The following is a 19,693-nucleotide window of genomic DNA, read 5'->3' as shown; positions in this document are numbered from 1 at the left end:
CTGCACTTTTGCAACTAACAAAGCCGGAATGTTATTGTGTTGGTGACGGCAGCTCCTGCGGCAGCTCGGAAATCTATTTTTAGACACTCGACAAGCGGATCTGCCAGAGAACGAATACAAAAGGCAAAAAATCGAAACCGACCAACTTTATGTGAATGCTGTCTTGAGTACCTGCGCGTTATCCATCACGGCCAAAACTGCACCTGGAATTTGGAGTGATGGATTTGCTACACTTTCTTCGTTGTGGCGATGTTGGGGTAAGAATTTTATAGATGTGTGAGTGCTTCCGAGCCATGTTTATGGTTCTAATTTTGTTGAAACAAATGAAGATTTTAACGTTATATGGAATGATGGGAATTGATTGTTTTGATCGATAAACTATAAGTAAGAACAAAAAATATAACTTTGTAATAAGTAAATGCTCAGTTTGAAAATCAACCATGCGTTTTATTGTTTTAAACAAGCCTCATTTTTCTGTGTGTAAGATTATCATAAGGTCTAACGTTCTAACGTATTCCTACTGGAATAAAGTCTGCTTGTAAGCTTAGTGTTCTACAGGCACTTCCACAGTTATTAGCGGACAAGATACTCTATGCCCTATCACTGTAATTTGCTATTAAAGAAAGCGATGAGGCCATCGTCAAAAGAACTGATATCGAAATGAAGAGAATTCCTAAGAACTTCAAAAGGATGTTCGGCACATAATGAATATTGCAGCGTACTCGAAATGTTTTAATCGAATACAACTATTTTGTTTAATGTTCTAATAAACATGTACTTTGAATATATATTATATAACCTTGATGTTGTTAATAATATTAATAGATTATTAAATATGCATCACTTACCCACTGGTGCTCATCTGCTTAAACATGCCGCTGATCGGAGATCCCCTTCAGCGAATTGGAGATCTTGATCGACTTGTAATCACTGCGCAGCTGTATAAAGTTCATCACCACCGACTTGTCCAGATAGTTGAGCGTTTCGCCACCGCAAACCTCCTGCAAGTTTTCCACCTTGACCAACAGCAGATTGCACAGTGCGTGGAGGACATCGAACAGCTGGGTTACGAGAGGTGATTGTAGAGGACGTGCACTCTTACGGTACTCGTTCACGTCGCAGATGGCGCACATCGCCCCTGCCGTATTGTACTGGAACTGCTGGAGATGTTCGTAGATCACTCGGTGGTAGCGAACGCCGAATTCCGTCATGACGGCCGAGAGGTTTTCGCCGTCGATCGTTCGCTGAACCAGATTGATCAAAGGGTTGATGTACTGGACGACGGACAGGCACGCATTGGATGCCACCGTGTCCACGTCCGAATCCGGCTTGAAGTCCGTTTTCTTCTGTTCGTTCTGGAGATAGGTTTTGACCCAGCCGAAGATCGCATTCAAGGTGCGTTCCAGACCGGTTTCGATCTTGCTTTCGATGGATTCCAAATAGAAGCGCTTCTTTTGCATGCAATCGGTATACTGGGCCGTTGAAAGGACATTGGGAATTACACTGGCATTGTAGGTCTTTTCCAGCAGATGCACGATGGTGTTGCACTTTTGGGCGACGTCGAAGAAGTAGATCTGCGGCATCGACTTACACTCGGCGATCGGGATGGCCTGCAGTCCCAGATCTAGGGCGTAGTCGACGTGTTCGTGAAGAAGGAATCTCAGTAGGATGTCCGCCAGTTTGAGGATGTTTCGTGGAAGATCCACTTCCTTGGAGAGTAGACAACATCTCTCCAGGGCGCATGACGACTGCTGTAGGAGATTGATGGCCAGTTCTTCAGAGAGGAATGTCTCGCCTCCGTAGTCCTCAATCTGGGCAATGTTAATGTTCGCACGAGCTCCTATCAACGCCTGCATGTCGCGACGCAGTTCATGGAACCGCTCGACTTGCTTTTTCTGATGGTTTTTGTTCTCGTAAAATTTCCTCAACTCCAGCTGACATCTCGCTTCCAAACTTCGGCTTTCCACCTCAATGTACGATCCCAGATGCGACGAGAAAATGTTGGCCGTCAGCTTCTGGAGTAGATCGTCATCCGAATCCTTCATGAACTCCTGCAACTCGTTGGACAGCTTAAGCGTCCTCGAGTACAGTTCGTACAAAGTCTTCAGATACTTTCCTTCGTCTTTCCGGTCGTCCAGCTTCGTCTGGACAAACTGGTTGATCTTTAACTGGTAGATGTTCAGGATGAACTTGCTCATCACCTGATCCGGAGCGTTGAAAACCTGCTTGATGATCTTGTAGTTCTTGTGGCACAACGGAACGATCCCGTCGAACACGTCCCGTCCTCCGTACGTCACCGCCTGGCTCTGCTCGATGAAGACGTCGATCACCTGCGAGTATCCCTTGAACTGCGACAAGATCGTTGAAATCTCCTTCATCCTGTCGATGTTCTCCATCTTCTGTGCCGTGGCAAATTCCTCGATCAACTGCATCTCGATCTCGTCGTACTTTCCCTCGATCTTCTTCTTAGCATTGGCAAACCGACTCGCTGGTAAATCCTGCGAAATCATGTACAACTTTTGGATTATATCCGCGGCCTCGAAAAGCCTCGCCTTATCGCTATAAACGTCGTTCACGATCGGTCCCGGCGTCAAAAAGTCCCCCATATGACTCAACAGCAGCTGGGCCTCCACCGCTCTGCTCCTCGGAATGTTCACATTCTCCAGCTGCTCCCCCAGGTGGATCACCTTCCCCGCCACCGAGTTGATCTTCTCGTCCAGCTGGTGAAAATAATCCACCGAAACCTGGTGTTTCCCCACGAACTTATCCACCGCCTTCACAAACACCTTCTGCTCCTCCTTTAGTGCATCCTCCAGCTTATCGCACTTCCGCTGCTGCCGTTCCTGAAGGATCCTCAAGTCCTTGATCGTCTCCACGAACGTCTCGTGCAGCAGGTCCGGATCGAACTGGTCGGAGCCGATCTCGTTGTTGGTGCGCCAGCAGAGCCGCTCGATGAACTCCTCCACCTCGAAGGGGTCCTGGGGGAAACAGGCTCATCGGTCATGAAACAAGCTTTTTTGAGTTTGATCGTTATTACAAACCTGTTCCAGTTCTTCCACATATTGAGAGAGCATTATTCAAGTTGAAAATCTACCTTTTCACCTTAAAATTGAACAAATTTTGCCGAAAATAATTATTATATTTTTTTTTTTTACTGCTGTTTGTTTATGTTTTTGTCATCGCTTTCGCGTTCAAGTACAACACCCCGGGAGCTTGAAGCGATACGTTTGAGTTGGGGCTTAAGCCTAGTACACTGAACCAAAACATAATGCTTATAAACGACTGAAATGACATACGAATTGTCTTAGGGAAGATTCAAATATTACGTCCATCATTTTTCATGATTTCTAGACCCCCCCTACCCCCTCTGTCACGCTATTTTCCTATACCTAATACACGTACTGTCACACTTTCGTAGACCCCCCCCTCCCCCAAATGTTGGACGTAATTTTTGAACGTTCCCTTAAAACACCATCATTCTGTTTACAAATGATAATTAGAAGCATCTGCAGAATCCAAACAAAACTGAATAAGAATCATCCGCTTACCGACTGATGCTTGGGTTCATTGTTGAGTGACAAGTCATCTCGTTTTTGGATGAGCATAGCAACAGCTGCCGATCAGCCCATAAAGTCGGATGGTTTGGTGAATGAACCCGCCCCACAACGAAAAGCATTCGGTTTCGAACAGATGTTGAGGATGACGTTGGGAATGTTCGTGCTTCTGTGGAAGTCGCCATTTGTAAAATAATCGTGTATGAACAAATTCGTTTCTGTGAAACGCGGAGTGTTATCTTAAACAATATATCTAAAAATGTAAATTTTTCTGCTCTGGTTTCAGTCGTGTTTCAGAATACCGTATTACCCCGCTAATACGACACCGACTGTTGTCTAATAACCGGGGTAAACTTTTAATTCGACAAACTGGTCACCCTACACCATCATGCTCATTAAAATTTGGCAACTCTATTTTTGTTTTTGTTTTGATTTCCGGGTTTGTTATGAAACATAATTTCAACAGATATTGCGGTGGTGCGAATAAAATGCTCGTTCTTTCTACGATTGTTGCCATCCTCAGTTCATTCCGGTTTGTCTTCAGGCGATTTCGGTGTCGAATAGCACCAACTCAGAACTTCCGGAATTAGCGGCTGCAAGAGGAGCTGCTGCGGGTGCGAGTATAAGCGCAACATCAAACTGTTTTTCATTTACAGTGTACATCGCTGTGACACTTGAACACTTTTTAATTCGACATGTGTCGTATAAGCGGGGTACGAATTAAAAAGTGTCGTATTAAAACGTGTCGAACGAACGGGGTAAAGGGTAGTACGCACCTGATAAGTACTGTGGAAAAAGATAGGCCAAGGAACGGTCAAGAAATGATTTCACTGTTAAAATTTCTTGAGCGGTCCGCAGCTGGAAAGAAATGAAAATTGTGTAACGCTCGTAACGCCTGCCGGGCAAATCAAATGGAGCTGTCACTTTTCCTTGCGGAAAAATATTCCGTTCAATTGGGTTGTTTAGTGAACAAAACATTGCTATTTTCTATATCCTAATAGAAAGAGCTCATTTTTCTGAGTATAACGTGATTTTATTGTGTTCCAATACCTTTGTTTTGATGGTTAAATAAACAAAACAGTTTTTATTTTTGTGGCTAGAATGACAGTTCAATCGATAAAATGACAGTTCATCCCGAACAAAAAAATTTCCCCATACAAACTTTAAATGCATTTTAAAAATAGTTCCCGGGCACCAATAATGATGAAATTTTGGATTTCGACTATTTTTTGGACGGAGATTCCGATTATGGAATAATCTGGATACCCCTAAAGAACCCAATTATTCCTCAAGGAAAAGTGACATTTCTTCCCATACTAATCAGATGTCAAAATTCCTTTGGTAATTAGAGGGATTTTTTCTGGAATGCTTTTCTTACCAGGTGCGTACCAGACTTAAGACGGTAATTGAAATCAATTTATAATATTTTCTTTTGCAGACTATCAGATGATGCACAGGGGAAGATTGGCCTGCGCAAGGACAAGCACTTCAGATAGCCTGTGCAACAAATCAAAGGGCGTCAGTGATGTGTGTCAAGGTGTGGCAAGGAACGGCTTTAATTCCAGCACGTTCCAGCATTCATAATGTAGGACGTATGAAAATGTTCGCCGTTAATTCATCAAAAAAGACAACTGCGAGGACATACTTTATCTAGCTGCGGTTTACAGACATGTCGTTATGCCATTGATTGTGTTTTAGTTTAGTGATTTTGGTTCGTCAATAAAATTGGTTAAAATCTCACGTATGCGTATTTTTTATTCAATTACTGGTCAAATACTAAACAAAATAATGTGTACTAAGAATTGTTCGAAAAGCATCTGATTGTTCCAACAAAATCCGAAATCGAATCTTTCAAAAACGGTTTGAACGGTATTCGTTTATCGAATATTTATCATCTCAAGGCCAAATGACTATCATACGGGTGTTCATCTTCTGGTTGGATTCGTCCGTATGATGATCATCCGAAGATCGACTGACTGTCGTTAAAGGGCGGCAGCGAATCGTTTTTCAGACGATTCGGGGATGAGTTTTTGCTTCAGTGTACGCACCTGGTAAGAAAAACAGTCAAGAAAAAATCCCTCAATTTTGACAACTGATTAGTATGGGAGGAAATGTCAGTTTTCCTTGGGAAATAATTGAACGTAACATTTTTCCGCAAGGAAAAGTGACGGCTCCATTTGATTTGCCCGGCAGGCGTTACGAGCGTTACACAATTTTCATTTCTTTTCAGCTGCGGACCGCTCAAGAAATTTTGACAACGAAATCATTTCTTGACCGCTTCTTGTCACTTGTCCTATCCTTTTCCACAGTACTTTTCAGGTGGAGTTCTATCGCAACTGTCGTCGGATACAGTCGCCAGCAAATGTGCTCTTTGCCGTTCGATTTATTACCCGTTGCAAGAAAATAGAGAGCGAAAAAGGTCAAGGGGTTGGAAACTCTGACACCTTGTGTGAAACACCCATTTCACACACCTAAAACACCTTTTGACACCATTTCGACACCTTTCAATTGTAGCACCATGATTATATTTTATTTTACTGGCGCCACTGGTCTGCCGATGTTTATGTTTACATTTTCAGATTCGCTAACCTGTGTCAATCGAAAAAGCAGTAAGCGGTCCTACGGGTTTTACTCCTCCATATCATCCTCCGCGCTCCATCATCGGGAACGGAACGGCGGAACGGACCACAACACATCCTCTACCGAGTCCTCTACCAACCCTACTGACGATAGGTTCCGAAACAGTCCCGGAAGTCACCCGTCAACAGTGACAATAGTGGAATTAGTCTATGGAAGCATCTCAACGTCGGTTGTTCGCCATCCGGTGCCTCCTTCTCCTGGCCATGAACCACCTTCCGAACGATTTCGTCACTGCAGATCGATAACACCAGCAGTAAACAAGACTGACGGAGAGTAATTTCATCCCACTACTTGAAATGCCTGAGAACCTCGGCGATCCCACCTCCCAACCTAGATCACCTACCACCATCCAAGAAACGCTGTACCGAGTACAGGCAGCAGCGGAAGACCATGCAGGTACGTTTTCACCATTCGATGGACAACATCCTGTGTGGATCGGATTGCAAAAAGTGATAAGTTGAAGGTGCACAGCAAAAAAAGTTGTTGAATATTACATCGAAATCGCTGCAACCAGGTCGTTACATCGATTGATTAATATTACACAGTCCGATGTACTCGACGGCTGTTGATGTAATAAACAGATCCGATGTAATTCTTGCGATGTAATTTATTCGACGTACACAGTACGATGTAATCCTTGCAATGTACGTAAGAAAACGATGTAAACGCTTGCCAATTCTCCTGAATGGATGATTAAATTGAATTTCATCTTTTTTCGACGAAAAAAATTGGGTAGCTGAAAAACCACTAGGTTTTTAGGAATACACAAAATTTAAGTCGAAATAGGATCAAATACAATTTAATCAGCCATTCAGGAGGCAAATCCGAAAAAGTATATCCTACAGGAACATTTTATTTGTTACGTTGATTTTTTTTTTTATTAAATTTAATTTACTTATAAGAATCGATAAGAATCATTATTATATAATATATAATTCAAGCTGGTTCTGCGGGCACAAAATAGCTGGAAGACAATTCTGACGGCAGCGGTGCATAAAGTACTGCTTGAAAACAGCGACGTCGTCATTCTGAAATATACAAATACTGGATAATAATCATTAGCATTCATAATTGTTTGATTAAATTTGGATTAAATAACTAATTTTGTAGAAATTAGTCAAAGCAAGAGTAAGATGTTTTCCTAGTGTAATCTCGGTGCCTGTTTTGGAAATCAATTGTGCCAGTAGTTGCTTAATGTGCTCAAACAACATCAAATTAGGCAAGGAATCATAATATCCACACTTTTTGTGCCATTTCATTGCAGAGCCGGAGAATTTACCTTCTCACCATACAAAAATTTAGCTCATTACTACAAATCTAGTACTTAACCGATTGGTCCTATTTTTCCAGAAGCTCTTTCCAGAGCTCTACGCTGATTCATCCAAGAATTCCAAGGTTATTCCTTCCTCGGATATTTATGCAGGAGTTTCTCCAGGAATTTCTGTGGGCGGTCTTTGGGAATACCTCAAGGAGTTCTTCGGGAAGTCCTGCCGGAGTTCCTCGGGAATTCTTTCAAGAGTTCCTTGGGAATTCCTCCAGGAGTTGCTCGAGAGTCCCTCGGGAATACCTCCAGGTCCTCCTTCGTAGTATTTCTAGGAGTGCCCCGTTAATTCAACCAGAAGTTTAAAGGATACACCTTCAGAAGTTTCCCGGGAAATTTCTCAGGAGTTCCTCGGGAATTTCTCCAGGGATTCCTCGGTAATTTCTCCAGGAGTTTCCCGGGAATTCCTCCAAGAGCTTCCCAGGAATTCGTCCAGGAGTTACTCAAAGATTATTCATGGAGTTCTAAGGTTATTCCTTTCCCGGAAATATCTGCAGGAGTTCTTCGGGAATTGCTGCAGATGCTTCTCTGGGATTCCTTCAGAAATTTCGTGTAAAGTCTTGCAGGAGTTCCACAAGAATTTCTCCAGGAGTGTCTCGGGAGTTCTTCCAACAGTTTCTCGGGAATTCCTCCAGAAGTACCTCGAGAATTTCTTCAGGTATTCCTCGGGAACTTCTCTAGCAGTTCCACTGGAAATCCTTCAGGAGCTCCAGAAGTTCCATGGAAATTCCTCAAGGAGTTTTTAGGGAATTCCTTCAGGAGTTCCTCGGGAATTCTATCGTTCGTGCAGTTGAAAATCGGAATTTTTGACACGCGGAAATCGATGTTTCTCTTAAACCGTGCGTCGGCAAAGCGCGCTGGATGGAGGCCCGGACCGCTGCCCAGCGCACTACGTCCGACGTTAGGTTAGGATTTGGAGAAAACTCGATTGTCGCGTGTGGGGAAACTTCGGATTTCAACCGAGACGAAAGTGTCAAGAGTTCCTCGAGAATATCCCCAGGAGTTCCTCCACAAGTTGCTCCTCGGAAAATCCTCCAGTAGCTCCTCGGAAATGCATCCAGTTTTTCTTGGGAATTCCACGGCAGTATTCTCAGGAGTTCCCCGGTAATTCATCTAGGAGTTTCAAGGATATTCCTCCAGGAGTTCCCCATGAATTTCTCCCGCAGGTTCACTACAATTCCTTCAGGTGCTCCTCGGGAATTCCTCCAGGAGTTCCACGGAAATTCATCCAGGAGGTTCCAAAGAAACCTCTGGAGCAATTACTGAGGAACTCCTGAAGGTATTCCCAAGGAACTCCTCAAGCAATTCTCACAGAACTGCTGGAACAATTCTCGAGGATCTCCTGGAGTAATACCAGAGGAACTTCTGGAGCAATTACCGAGGAACTTCTGTCGCAATTTCCGGGGAACTCCTGTAGCAATTCCGAGGAAAATTCTACTCCTGAAGGAAATCCCAAGGAACTCCTGATGATGTTTCCTGAGAACTCCTGGAGGAAATTTCGAGGAACTGCTAAAGAAATTCCCGTGGAACTCCTGAAGGAATTTTTAAGAAATTCTTGGAGGAATTGCCGAGGAATTCCTGGAAGAATCCTCGAGGAGCTGCTGGAGCAATTCCCGAGGAATCCCTGCAGCAACTCCCGAGGAACTCCAAGAGGAATTTCCGAGGGATTCCTTGGGCAATTCCCTAGGAACTTCTGGAGATATTCCTGAGGAACTGCTTGAGGGATTCCTGGGGAACTCCTGGTGGAATTCAGAGGAGCTTCAGGAGGAATTTCCAAGGAATTCCTGGAGTAATTTCAAAGGAACTCTTGGTGAAAAAATCCAAGGAACTCCTGGATAAATCTTCGAGGAAATTCTTGAGAAATTCCTGAGAATCTCCCGGAGAAATTTTCAAGGAACTCCTGATGAAATTCACGAGAAACTACTGGAGATATTCTCAAAGAATTCCTGCAGATATTTCTGGGGAGCTCCTGGAGAATTTCCGAGGAATCCCCGAGCAGCTTTTGGAGTAATTCCTGAGAAACTCCTGAAGCGATTCCCGAGGAACTCTTTGAAGAATTCCAGAGAAACTCCTAGAGGAACTCAGAGGAACTTCTGAAGGAATTTTCAAGAAATTCGTAGAGGAATTTCCAAGGAACTTCAGGAGGAGTCCCCGAGAAGCTCCTGGAGCAATTCCCGAAGAACTCCTGCAGCTGTTCAAAGGAACTACAGGAGGAACTTCCAAGGGACTTCTGAAGAAATTCCCGAGGAATCTCTGAAGATATTCCCGGGGAACTGATGGAGGAATTGCTGGGGAACTTCTGGTTGAATTTCCGAGGAATTCTTGGAGGGATTTCAGAAGAGCTTTTGGAGGAATTCCCGAAGAACTTCAGGAGGAATTCCCGAAGAACTTCTGGAAGAATTCCCAAGGAACTCCTTGAGGAATTCTCGAGGAACTCTTGGAAAAATTCCCGAGGAACTCCAGGAGGAATCCTGAGAAACTCTTTTAGGAACTCCTTGAGGAATTCTCGGAGAACATCAGGAAGAGGAACTCTTGGTGAAAAAATCCAAGGAACTCCTGGATAAATCTTCGAGGAAATTCTTGAGAAATTCCTGAGAACCTCCCGGAGAAATTTTCAAGGAACACCTGATGAAATTCACGAGGAACTACTGGAGATATTCTCGAAGAATTCCTGCAGATATTTCTAGGGAGCAGAATTTCCGGGGAATCCCCGAGCAGCTTTTGGAGTAATTCCTGAGAAACTCCTGAAGCGATTCCCGAAGAACTCTTTGAAGAATTCCAGAGAAACTCCTAAAGGAAATTCAGAGGAACTTCTGAAGAAATTCCTAAGGAACTACTGAAGGAATTTTCAAGAAATTCTTAGAGGAATTTTCAAGGAACTTCAGGAGGAATCCCCGAGGAGCTCCAGGAGCAATTCCCGAAGAACTCCTGCAGCTGTTTAAAGGAACTACAGGAGGAATTTCCAAGGGACTTCTGAAGAAATTCCCGAGGAATTTCTGAAGATATTCCCGGGGAACTGATGGGAATTCTTGGAGGGATTTTAGAAGAGCTTTTGGAGGAATTCCCGAAGAACTTCAGGAGGAATTCCCGAAGAACTTCTGGAAGAATTCCCAAGGAACTCCTTGAGGAATTCTCGAGGAACTCTTGGAGAAATTCCCGAGGAACTCCAGGAGGAATCCCGAGAAACTCTTTTAGGAACTTCTTGAGGAATTCTCGGAGAACCTCAGGAAGAGGAACTCTTGGTGAAAAATTCCAAGGAATTCCTGGATAAATCTTCGAGGAAATTCTCGAAAAATTTCCGAGGAACTCCTGAAGCAATTTCCGAGAAACTCCTGGAGGAGTTTCTGAGGAAGTCCTGGAGGAATACCAGAGGAACTCTTGATGAAAAATTCCTAGGAACTCCTGGATAAATCCTCGAGGTAATTCTTGAGAAATTCCTGAGAACTTCCCGGAAATTTTTTCAAGGAACTTCAGAAGGAATTAACGCGGAACTTCTGGAGATATTCCCGAAGAACTCCTGCAGATATTTCTGGGGAGTTCCTGGAGAATTTCCGAGGAATCCCCGAGCAGCTTCTGGAGCAATTCCCGAGGAACTCCTGGAAGAATTTCCAACGAACTCTTTGAGGAATTGGGTTGTTTAGTGAATAAAATACTGCTATTGATTATAGCCTTACCGAAAGAGCTCACTTTTCTGAGTATAACGTGATTTTATTGGATTTCAATACCATTGTTTTGATGGCTTAATTAACAAAACAGTTTTAATTTTCGTGAATAGAATGACAGCTCTATCGATAAAATGACAGTTCAACCCGAACAAAAAATGTTCCCATACAAACTTTAAATGCATTTTAAAAACAGTTCCCAAACTCCAAAAATTAAGAAATTTTGGATTTCGACTAATTTTTGGGCGGAGAATCTGATTGTGAAATAATCTGGACCCCTCAAAGAACCCAATTCCAGAGAAACTCCTAGAGGAAATTCAGAGGAACTTCTGAAGAAATTCCCAAAAAACTCCTGAAGGAATTTCTGAGGAACTTCAGGAGGAATCCCCGAGGAGCTCCTGAAGCAATTCCCGAAGAACTTCTGCAGCAATTCAGAGGCACTCCATGAGGAATTTCCAAAGGGCTTCTGAAGAAATTCCCGAAGAACTTCTGGAGATATTTCTAAGGAACTGCTGAGGAATTGCTGAGGAACTTCTGGTTGGATTTCCGAGGAACTTCTGAAGGAATTCCCGAGAAACTCTTGGAGGAATTTCAGAAGAGCTTTTGGAGGAATTTCCGAAGAACTTCAGGAGAAATTCCCGAGGAACTTTTGAAAGAATCCCCGAGGAACTCCAGAAGGAATTTCCGAGAAACTCTTGTAGGAACTCCTTGAGGAATACTCGGAGAACTTCAGGAAGAATTACCGAGGAACTCCTCGAGGAATTTCCGAGGAACTTCATGAGGATTTTCCGAGGAACTCCTGGAGGAATACCAGAGGAACTCTTGATGAAAAAATCGTAGGAACTCCTGGATGAATCCTCGAGGAACTTCTTGAGAAATTCCTGATAAGCTCCCGGAAAAATTTTCAAGGAACTCCAGAAAGAATTGACGTGGAACTTCCGGAGATATTCCAGAAGAACTGCTGCAGATATTTCTGGGGAGCTCCTAGAGAATTTCCGACGAATCCCTAGAGGAATGCTCGAGGAGCTTCTGGAGCAATTCCTGAGGAACTCCTGAAGCAATTTCCGAGGAATTTCAGGAGGAATTCCAGAGGAACTCTGAGAGCAACTTGGAACTGATGGAAGAATTTTTAAGGAACTCCTGGAGGAATTCAGAGTAACACCAGGATAATTTCTTGAGGACTTCAGAAGGAATTTCCGAGGAACTCCTAGAGAAATTTCAGAGGAACTCTGGGTGCACCTGGGAGCTGATGGAATGGAACTGGAGTAATTCCTGAGGAACTCCTGAAGCAATTCCCGAGGAACTCCAGAAGGAATTCCCGAAGAACTCCTAGAGGAATTTGAGAGGAACTCTGGGAGCAACTTGGAACTGATGAAAGAATTTCTGAGGAACTCCTGGAGGAATTCAGAGGAACACCAGGAGAAATTCCCGAGGAACTTCAGAAGGAATTCTTAGAGGAATTTCAGAGAAACTCTGGGTGCAACTTGGAACTGATGGAATTCCCGTGGAACTCCAGGAGGATTTCCCAAGGAACTTCAGGAAGAATTCCCGAGGAACTCCAGGAGGAATTGCCGAGGAAATCCTGAAGTAATTCTCGAGAAACTCCTGGATGCATTCCCGAGGAAGAGCATGAAGAAATTCCAAAGAAATTTCTGAGGAGCTCCCGGAGAAATTTCCAAGTAACTCCTGGAGGAATTCCCGAGGAACTCCTGGGGAAAAATAGAAATTTCAGAGAAAATTCTTGAGAAATTCCATAAGAGCTCCCGGCGAAATTTTCAAGGAACTCCAGGAGGAATTCACGAAGAACTTCTGGGGACATTCCCTAGAGGAATCCTCGAGGAGCTTTTGGAGCAATTCCTGAGGAACTCCTGAAGCAACTCCCGAAGAACTCCTGGAGGAATTTCAGAGGAATTATTGATGAAAAATTCCTAGGAACTCCTGGATAAATACTCGAGGAAATTCTTGAGAAATTCCTGAAGAGCTCCCGGAGAAATATTCAAGGAGCTCCAGGAAGAATTCCCAACGAACTTCTGGAGATATTCCCGAAGAACTGCTGCAGATATTTATAGGGAGCTTCTGGAGAATTCCCGAGGAACTCTTGGAGGAATTCCCGAGAAACTCCTGGAGCAATTCCTGAGAAACTCCAGGAGGAATTCCCAAGAAACTTCAGGAGGAATTCCCGAGGAACTTCAGGAAGAATTTCCGAGCAACTTCAGGAAGAATTCCCGAGGAACTCCAGGAGGAATTGCCGAGGAAATCCTGAAGTAATTCCCGAGAAACTCCTGGATGAATTCCCGAGGAAGAGCAAGAGGAAATTCCAAAGAAATTTCTGAGGAACTCTCGGAGAAATTTCCAAGAAACTCCTGGAGGAATTTCTGAGGAAATCCTGAACGAATTTTCGAGGAACTTCTGGAGATATTCGCGAAGAACTCCTGCAGATATTTCCGGGGAACTCCTGGAGGAATTCTCGAGGTACTTCTGATGATATTCCCCAAAACTCCTGGAGGAATTTCTGAGAAACTCGTGGAAGGATTCCCGAGAAATTCCAGGAGGAATTTTCGAGGAACTCCAGGAGGAATTCGCGAGGAACTGGTGAAGGAATATCCGCAGACCTCCTGGAGATATTTCTAGGAAACTCCCAGAGGAATTTCCGAGGAACTCCTGGAGTAATTTGGAACTGCTGGAGGAACTCCCGGAGGAATTCAGAGGACAGCCAGGAGAAATTTCTGAGTAACTCCAGGAGGAATTCCCGATGAACTTCTGGAAGAATACCCGATGAACTCCTGGAGGAATTCCCGAGGCTCTCCTGGAGTAATTTCAAAAGAACTCTTGAAGGAATTTCCATGGGAATTTCCGAGGAACTCCTGGAGGAATTCGCTAGGAACTCCTTGGAAGAATTCCCGAGGAAATAATGGAGGAATATCCGAGGAACTCCTGGAGATATTTCCGGGAAACTCCTGGAGGAATTCCAGAGAAACTTCTGGCGAAATCCCCGATAAACTTTTGGAGAAATTGCCGAGAAATTCCTGGAGGAATGCCCGAGGAACTTTAGGAGGAATCCCCGAGGAGCTCCTGGAGGAATCCCCAAGGAGCTCCTAAAGGAATTCTCGAGGAACTCATGGATGAATACCCGAGGAACTCCTGTAAGAATATCCGAGGAACTCCTAGAGAACTTCTGAAGGAATACCCGAGGATTTCCTGGAGGAATTCTAGAGGAACTCTAAAAGGAATTCTCGAGAAACTTAGAGAATTTTTTCTGGAATTCCTAGGGGAATTTTTGGGAGATATACTAGCGATATATTGGAGGGATTTTACATAAATGCCTCAGGTTTTGGGGAAATACTATTAGAAATTTCCTGAATAACTATGGGGAAATTTCGAGAGAATTCATGGATACACTTTCAAGAAAATTCTGGAGGAATTCTACCACAAATTCTTAATGAATTATTGGTAATCCTCTATAGGAATTCTCATGGAACTCCTTGTAATATTTCTAAAGAACCCTCGAAAAAACCCATGGATGAATTCCAGCGAATTCCCTGAGATAATTTATTGGGATCATCTGATGTGAATGAACTTCCGCGGAACTGTTGAACGAGCTCCTGAAGAACTAACTACTGCAGGGATTCCCGGAAAATTATTGAAGAAAATTCACGGGTACCTTCTGGAAGGGATTCCAAGAAACTCTTGAATTAATTTCTTGGGAATTGCCGAAAGAATTTCCCGGAGAACTTCTTAAATCATCGTCGGGAAAATCCTAGTTAAACTCTCAGGCAAATATTGGAAGAATTTCTGTGAAACTCCTCGGAGAATACTAAGAGAAATCTCGGTGGAATGTCCATAAAAATGATGAATTTCCAGAAAATTCCTGGAGGGAAGGTTCAGTGCCAATATGGAGAAATTAGTGAAAATTTCGAAAAAAATCTTGGAGAGAGTCTCACATAAATGCTGGAGGAATTCTTGTGGAACTCTTGGAGAAATTTCCGTAAAATTCCTGGAGAGTCTATGGAGGGATTCCAACGAAACTACTGGAAAAAATTCGCTATAAAATTCTGGAGGAATTTCCGTGGAACGCTTGAAGAGGTTTCTGAAGAATTAGCGGAATAGAGGACAACTATTGGGAAAACTCCTGGAAGAATTCTTAATGGAATTGCAAGATTCCCGGGGAAATATTAAAAGAATTCTCAGCAAAATCCTGGAGGATCTCTCATAAATATACTTGAGATAATGCAGTCTGGTAAACACTGTTTTATGCGGAAAGCTTGTGCTTTGTAAGGAAAAAACGCATCGGATTTATAACTACTGCTTTCGGAAAAATTCATGAAAATATATTCGAGAGATTCCTGAGGAACTGCTGGGGGAGAATTTCCTGGAAATCCATGAAGAAATTCTGGAGAAAATTCCCATAACTCCTGGAGGTAGTCAGGTGGAACTGCTGGAGAAGTTCTTGAATAATTGCCGGAGAGATTCCCGGGGAAATTGTGGAGAAGAGTCTTGTAACTCTTGGAGGGAGTAACGGATGAAACAATACCCGGCAAAATGCTGCAGTTGCGGTTGTTTTCAATCCTACTCCAAAGTTTCCCGTTGTTCCTGATGATCGGAACACGGAATTTGTGATCCATGGGCAGATCAGAGTGAACGTTGCATTGCTCTTGTAACTCCCCAGCTCACTGCACTACACCGATTTCGACAACGCGACGATTTCGACGAAGGCCGAGCTATGAAGCCACGAGCAACCATGGAAAAGGAAAACTAATATGTGTAACAATGTAACTGAGGAAATGTTTAAAGAACACTGAGCTGAACGAACAGGCTTTGTACTAGTGAGATTGTAGGCCAGATAAAAAATAATTTATGTGCAGATGTGTTTCTCAATACCCGCTTCTTCGAACCCAGAATAAGTAGTAATTCTTACCAGAATCCTGATGAACCTCGAGCAAATCAACTTCTCCCATGCCTTCATGCTTGAACAGATCACTACGACGGACCACGGTTGGGGTTTACCAGTCAATACCAGCTTCTAAACCAAATGGGCTTTGACGACCTCAGGATGCCGTGTCGGTGGCAAATGTAGGAATCATGTATTTGCAGGGATCATACTTGACAGTCACGGCTTGCGTTGGTGGTTAAGGGCACGGATAGCTTTTCCTGGCAGATTTTTGACCCGGGGAAAATGCAAAAGTTGGCTGGGGCACTAACTTGGAATCCAGCCGGGTCGGCGTACTTGACTCCAAATTCTCTGATAAGCTCGTGGGTTCAATATGCCGCACTCGCTCCGTTTTGTTCATGGCGTTTTCAAAATTGTATGTGGTTTCGTGCGAGGACACATTGCACTCCTCTCGTTGGAATCGAATCCGTCGTCCACCTTAGTGTTTGCCCACCTTGTAGTACCCGTAATTCGCCACCTGCAGATTGTCTCCCGGTGTGCAGTCTGAGCACTTGTATGGTATCTGGTCCATACTGTCCAGGAACTGGAACAAACAAATGTGATAATTAGCCGGATTATACTGAAAAATAATGAAGAAACTCACAATTAAGCTGCGGCAGCTACAGTGGTACGATTTCGAAGCTAACGATTGATGTTTATTAAACACTGGAGGCATATCGGCATCGACTACCACCGCTGAAATGAAAACTGTTTAATTAGTTAAATTAAAATATTAGTCTTTTGAATAAAGCTTGCCTTTATGCTTTAGAATGCAACAAAATAAAAGTTCAACTTCTATCGACGAAAGACTACTTCAAGATGGCTGCTCGCTTTGCCGACCGGGCCGATAACAACAAAGTAGTCCAGTGTTGCTAGATTTAATATCGCATCGAAAAAGAGCAATATGACATTGCTTCTGTGTAATTTCACACATTATTGAATGGAACCACTTGGTTGCAGCTGTTTCTGTGTAATATTCACGTTCTCTTCATGTGAATATTACACAGGTATGGCGTAATGCAAACTTGTGAAAATTTATTTGTGTAATTTGAAGAAAGATGTAGATTAGCATCCAACCTGTGTAATTTTGCATATGAAAATCACGGTTACGTCGCTGTTATTAGTACATCAGCATGATTACGTCGGGGCGTTTTACATTATTTTTTGCTGTGTGGTTCTCACGGTGATTACTCTTTTACAGAACAACCAGAAGTTGAAGAAGGTCACTGGTCTAGTCAACCGCCATCAGTCACAGCACGGTGCTACTTCCTCGCCACCACACATCCACCCAAAGCTGAAACGAAGGAGAGACCAATCTGGTCTCTCAGCTCCGGCGACAAATCTGGCCAGCTGCGGCTTGGGCGGGACGAAGATTCTGGCTTGGATTCTGGTACAACAGCAGAATTGCATGAAAATCTGATAGGGCGGAGAACAGTTGAGTCTCGGAAGAGCAGCCGTCTACCAATCAGAAGCGAGGGGGACAGGTGGATCATGTGAAAAATAGTCGAACGGGTGACCTATTCGTCAGCTTATTTTTTGGACGGGATCATGATTTCAATAAAACCAATGAAGTGTATTTCATTATCAGTTGTATAATAAAAAGGATATTGTTACATATAAACAAAACATCAAATTGTTTTCTAAACGAAAAACCCGAAAAACTCTTACGTGGTATTTGCTATGTATACGGACAGTGGTATTTTCACAGCTGATCAACCGCTCTTTGACTCTCCATCACCGTCAAGCGGTCAAGCTTCTGATGTTTGTCTGTCGTAAATTGTACTTGCTGGATCCAATCGGACGTGTCGTAGTAGCACTTTCTATCTAGAGCTATCCTTACTAGGCAAATCTCGCGACGGTTCTCCGGAAGTATTGACTATACTTCGTGGTTTGTACCGGTGGAAGTCGGACGCCGTACCTGCCTCATTGCGTTTCAGGATTTTGTTTAGTTTCTTAGTGTGTTGCTTCACCGTTACCACTTCCGCCACTTCCAGTCACCGTAGATTTTATATTACGTTACGATCGCCTCCGAAATACGTCGCTGTGATCAACGATTATTGAACTCCTTCCGACCATATCGACGCTGGTACCGATCTGAGCCTTCTGTTCTGAATACGGATATGGAGAAATCAGAACACACCGAATCATTTGAATTGGATTCTTACCTTATGTAATTGTCATGCCACTGTGCAATCCTTCGCCTAACATTTTCGCTCACAACCCGGAAAAGATCAGTTCCATCTCATTTGTCTGAAATAGGTAGTGGAGGAATTCACGTAGTAGGAGCATAACAGGGAGTCGAACGTGTATGGTCGCTTGTCCCGCAATAATTTCCGTTTTAAGAAGCTCTAAAATATTTGTATTAATCTCACTGATAGAAACTCAAGAAACAACAAAACAATCCAGAAGTGTTGCCTGAAATATTGGAAAAGATGAACAAATTTGACGTCTGGCGGAGATACGTCAAAGTTACTGTCAAGCACACAGAAACACCCAAAAACACCCAAGAAACACCTTTCGACACAATTCAAGGTGCCAGAGTTTCCAACCCCTTGTTGGACGGTCAATATTTGACTTGAAACACTTACCGTGAATTAAAGATTACCGCAGAATGTTTTGTCTTTGCCAGCTTTTACCGATCACAAATTGAAAATGGCGATCATAGAAGTTAGTAGCGTGAGTGTGGTGGCACGGCGTCAGCAAAATATTCTAATATCGAATGGTTTGCGTTTCGGGGCACAACCGAAAGGTTAGTCATCCAACTCAAATATGATTTACAGTTGATAGAACTGTAATACAAAAATCGAATGACAATTATTTGACACTCGAATGAAACATGGGTTGTTTTTCAAATTATTATTATTCAAAATTATGGATGCATTGTATTCGATGTTAATCGTCATTCGTTCATGAGATGATTCATTTTTGGAGGAGAGCGAAGGACGTTTCATTCAATATAAGGAGGATGTATTGGTTCAGTGTAGCGAGCGTTGGGCGTGACCGACGTTGGAGAGCTGCAGCTGCAAATCGAGTATTACGGCGGCAAATTGTTGATTCAGTATTATCAGCGGCGTCATGGTCGCAATTTTTTCCGCAGTCAAGTTCGCAGATTGTGAACAATCCTCGGTACTCACTTTACTTAATTTATGTTTAGTCCCTTACTGTCAGAGCTGTCAGATCAGTGTAACACGCTAAATAAAATTTACACAAAAGCGAAGACGGCTAATAACAAGACAGACAGCTCCCACCCTATCGCAGGCGACAAGGTTGAAATGCCTTCAACGATTCACAGGAACATTAAACATGATTGTGTGCGTGTACATGCAAATACGTACACGGAAGCTGTAGTATCTCACGCACACTTATTCATAATGTTGTTCCCGGGAGTCGTTCGCGGCGCTAGTGTGCTTGAAGTTCTCAGAGTATATGGAGCAAGAGGGCAGATGTCTGTCTTGTTATTAGCCATCTTCGACAAAAGGCAATTTACACGGAAAAAAATACACGGTTATGAATATTTATTGGGTACCGGACTGGTCACCGAAAATTTGATCATTTTCTTTGGTACATCGAGGTCTTGAAATTAGTCTAT

At 43.3% G+C, this 19,693-nt stretch overlaps 2 protein-coding genes and 2 long non-coding RNA genes across 5 annotated transcripts; 1 reads left to right on the top strand and 3 right to left on the bottom strand.

The window, feature by feature from the left end:
• Positions 1–730: 730 nt before the first annotated feature.
• On the bottom strand, positions 731–3,195 carry LOC109424828 (exocyst complex component 5). Its single transcript, XM_019700020.3, has 2 exons — positions 3,042–3,195; positions 731–2,978 (listed from the first exon to the last, which is right to left on the bottom strand). Exons 1-2 carry the CDS (start codon positions 3,072–3,074, stop codon positions 867–869), a joined length of 2,145 nt encoding a protein of 714 aa, XP_019555565.3. The 5' UTR covers positions 3,075–3,195; the 3' UTR covers positions 731–866.
• Positions 3,196–5,889: 2,694 nt separating this feature from the next.
• Positions 5,890–17,726, top strand: LOC115257083 (uncharacterized). The gene is made up of 2 exons (XM_062847325.1): positions 5,890–6,590; positions 17,306–17,726. Exons 1-2 carry the CDS (start codon positions 6,491–6,493, stop codon positions 17,599–17,601), a joined length of 396 nt encoding a protein of 131 aa, XP_062703309.1. The 5' UTR covers positions 5,890–6,490; the 3' UTR covers positions 17,602–17,726.
• LOC115265774 (uncharacterized) lies at positions 7,035–17,291 on the bottom strand. Of its 2 annotated transcripts, XR_009996633.1 has the most exons (3): positions 16,709–17,287; positions 16,093–16,648; positions 7,035–7,222 (listed from the first exon to the last, which is right to left on the bottom strand). It is a non-coding gene; the product is annotated as an uncharacterized LOC115265774 (long non-coding RNA). The 2 variants fall into 2 exon arrangements; XR_009996632.1 differs by having other exon boundaries at positions 7,035–16,648; positions 16,709–17,291.
• On the bottom strand, positions 17,677–19,082 carry LOC134285782 (uncharacterized). Its single transcript, XR_009996631.1, has 2 exons — positions 18,270–19,082; positions 17,677–18,212 (listed from the first exon to the last, which is right to left on the bottom strand). It is a non-coding gene; the product is annotated as an uncharacterized LOC134285782 (long non-coding RNA).
• Positions 19,083–19,693: the final 611 nt, after the last annotated feature.

The sequence above is a fragment of the Aedes albopictus genome, chromosome 1 (genome assembly GCF_035046485.1).
Source record: "Aedes albopictus strain Foshan chromosome 1, AalbF5, whole genome shotgun sequence".
NCBI classification, from domain to species: domain Eukaryota; kingdom Metazoa; phylum Arthropoda; class Insecta; order Diptera; family Culicidae; genus Aedes; species Aedes albopictus.
Note: the sequence above shows the minus strand (reverse complement) of the source record. Positions and strands in the feature narration are given on the sequence as shown.

Coding starts and splice junctions, on each gene's coding strand:
- LOC109424828 (XM_019700020.3), bottom strand. CDS start 3,074: ATGCTCTCTCAATATGTGGAAGAACTGGAACAG. Junction 2,979..3,041: donor ATGTGGAAGAACTGGAACAG/GTTTGTAATAAC, acceptor TGTTTCCCCCAG/GACCCCTTCGAGGTGGAGGA.
- LOC115257083 (XM_062847325.1), top strand. CDS start 6,491: ATGCCTGAGAACCTCGGCGATCCCACCTCCCAACCTAGATCACCTACC. Junction 6,591..17,305: donor AGCAGCGGAAGACCATGCAG/GTACGTTTTCAC, acceptor ACTCTTTTACAG/AACAACCAGAAGTTGAAGAA.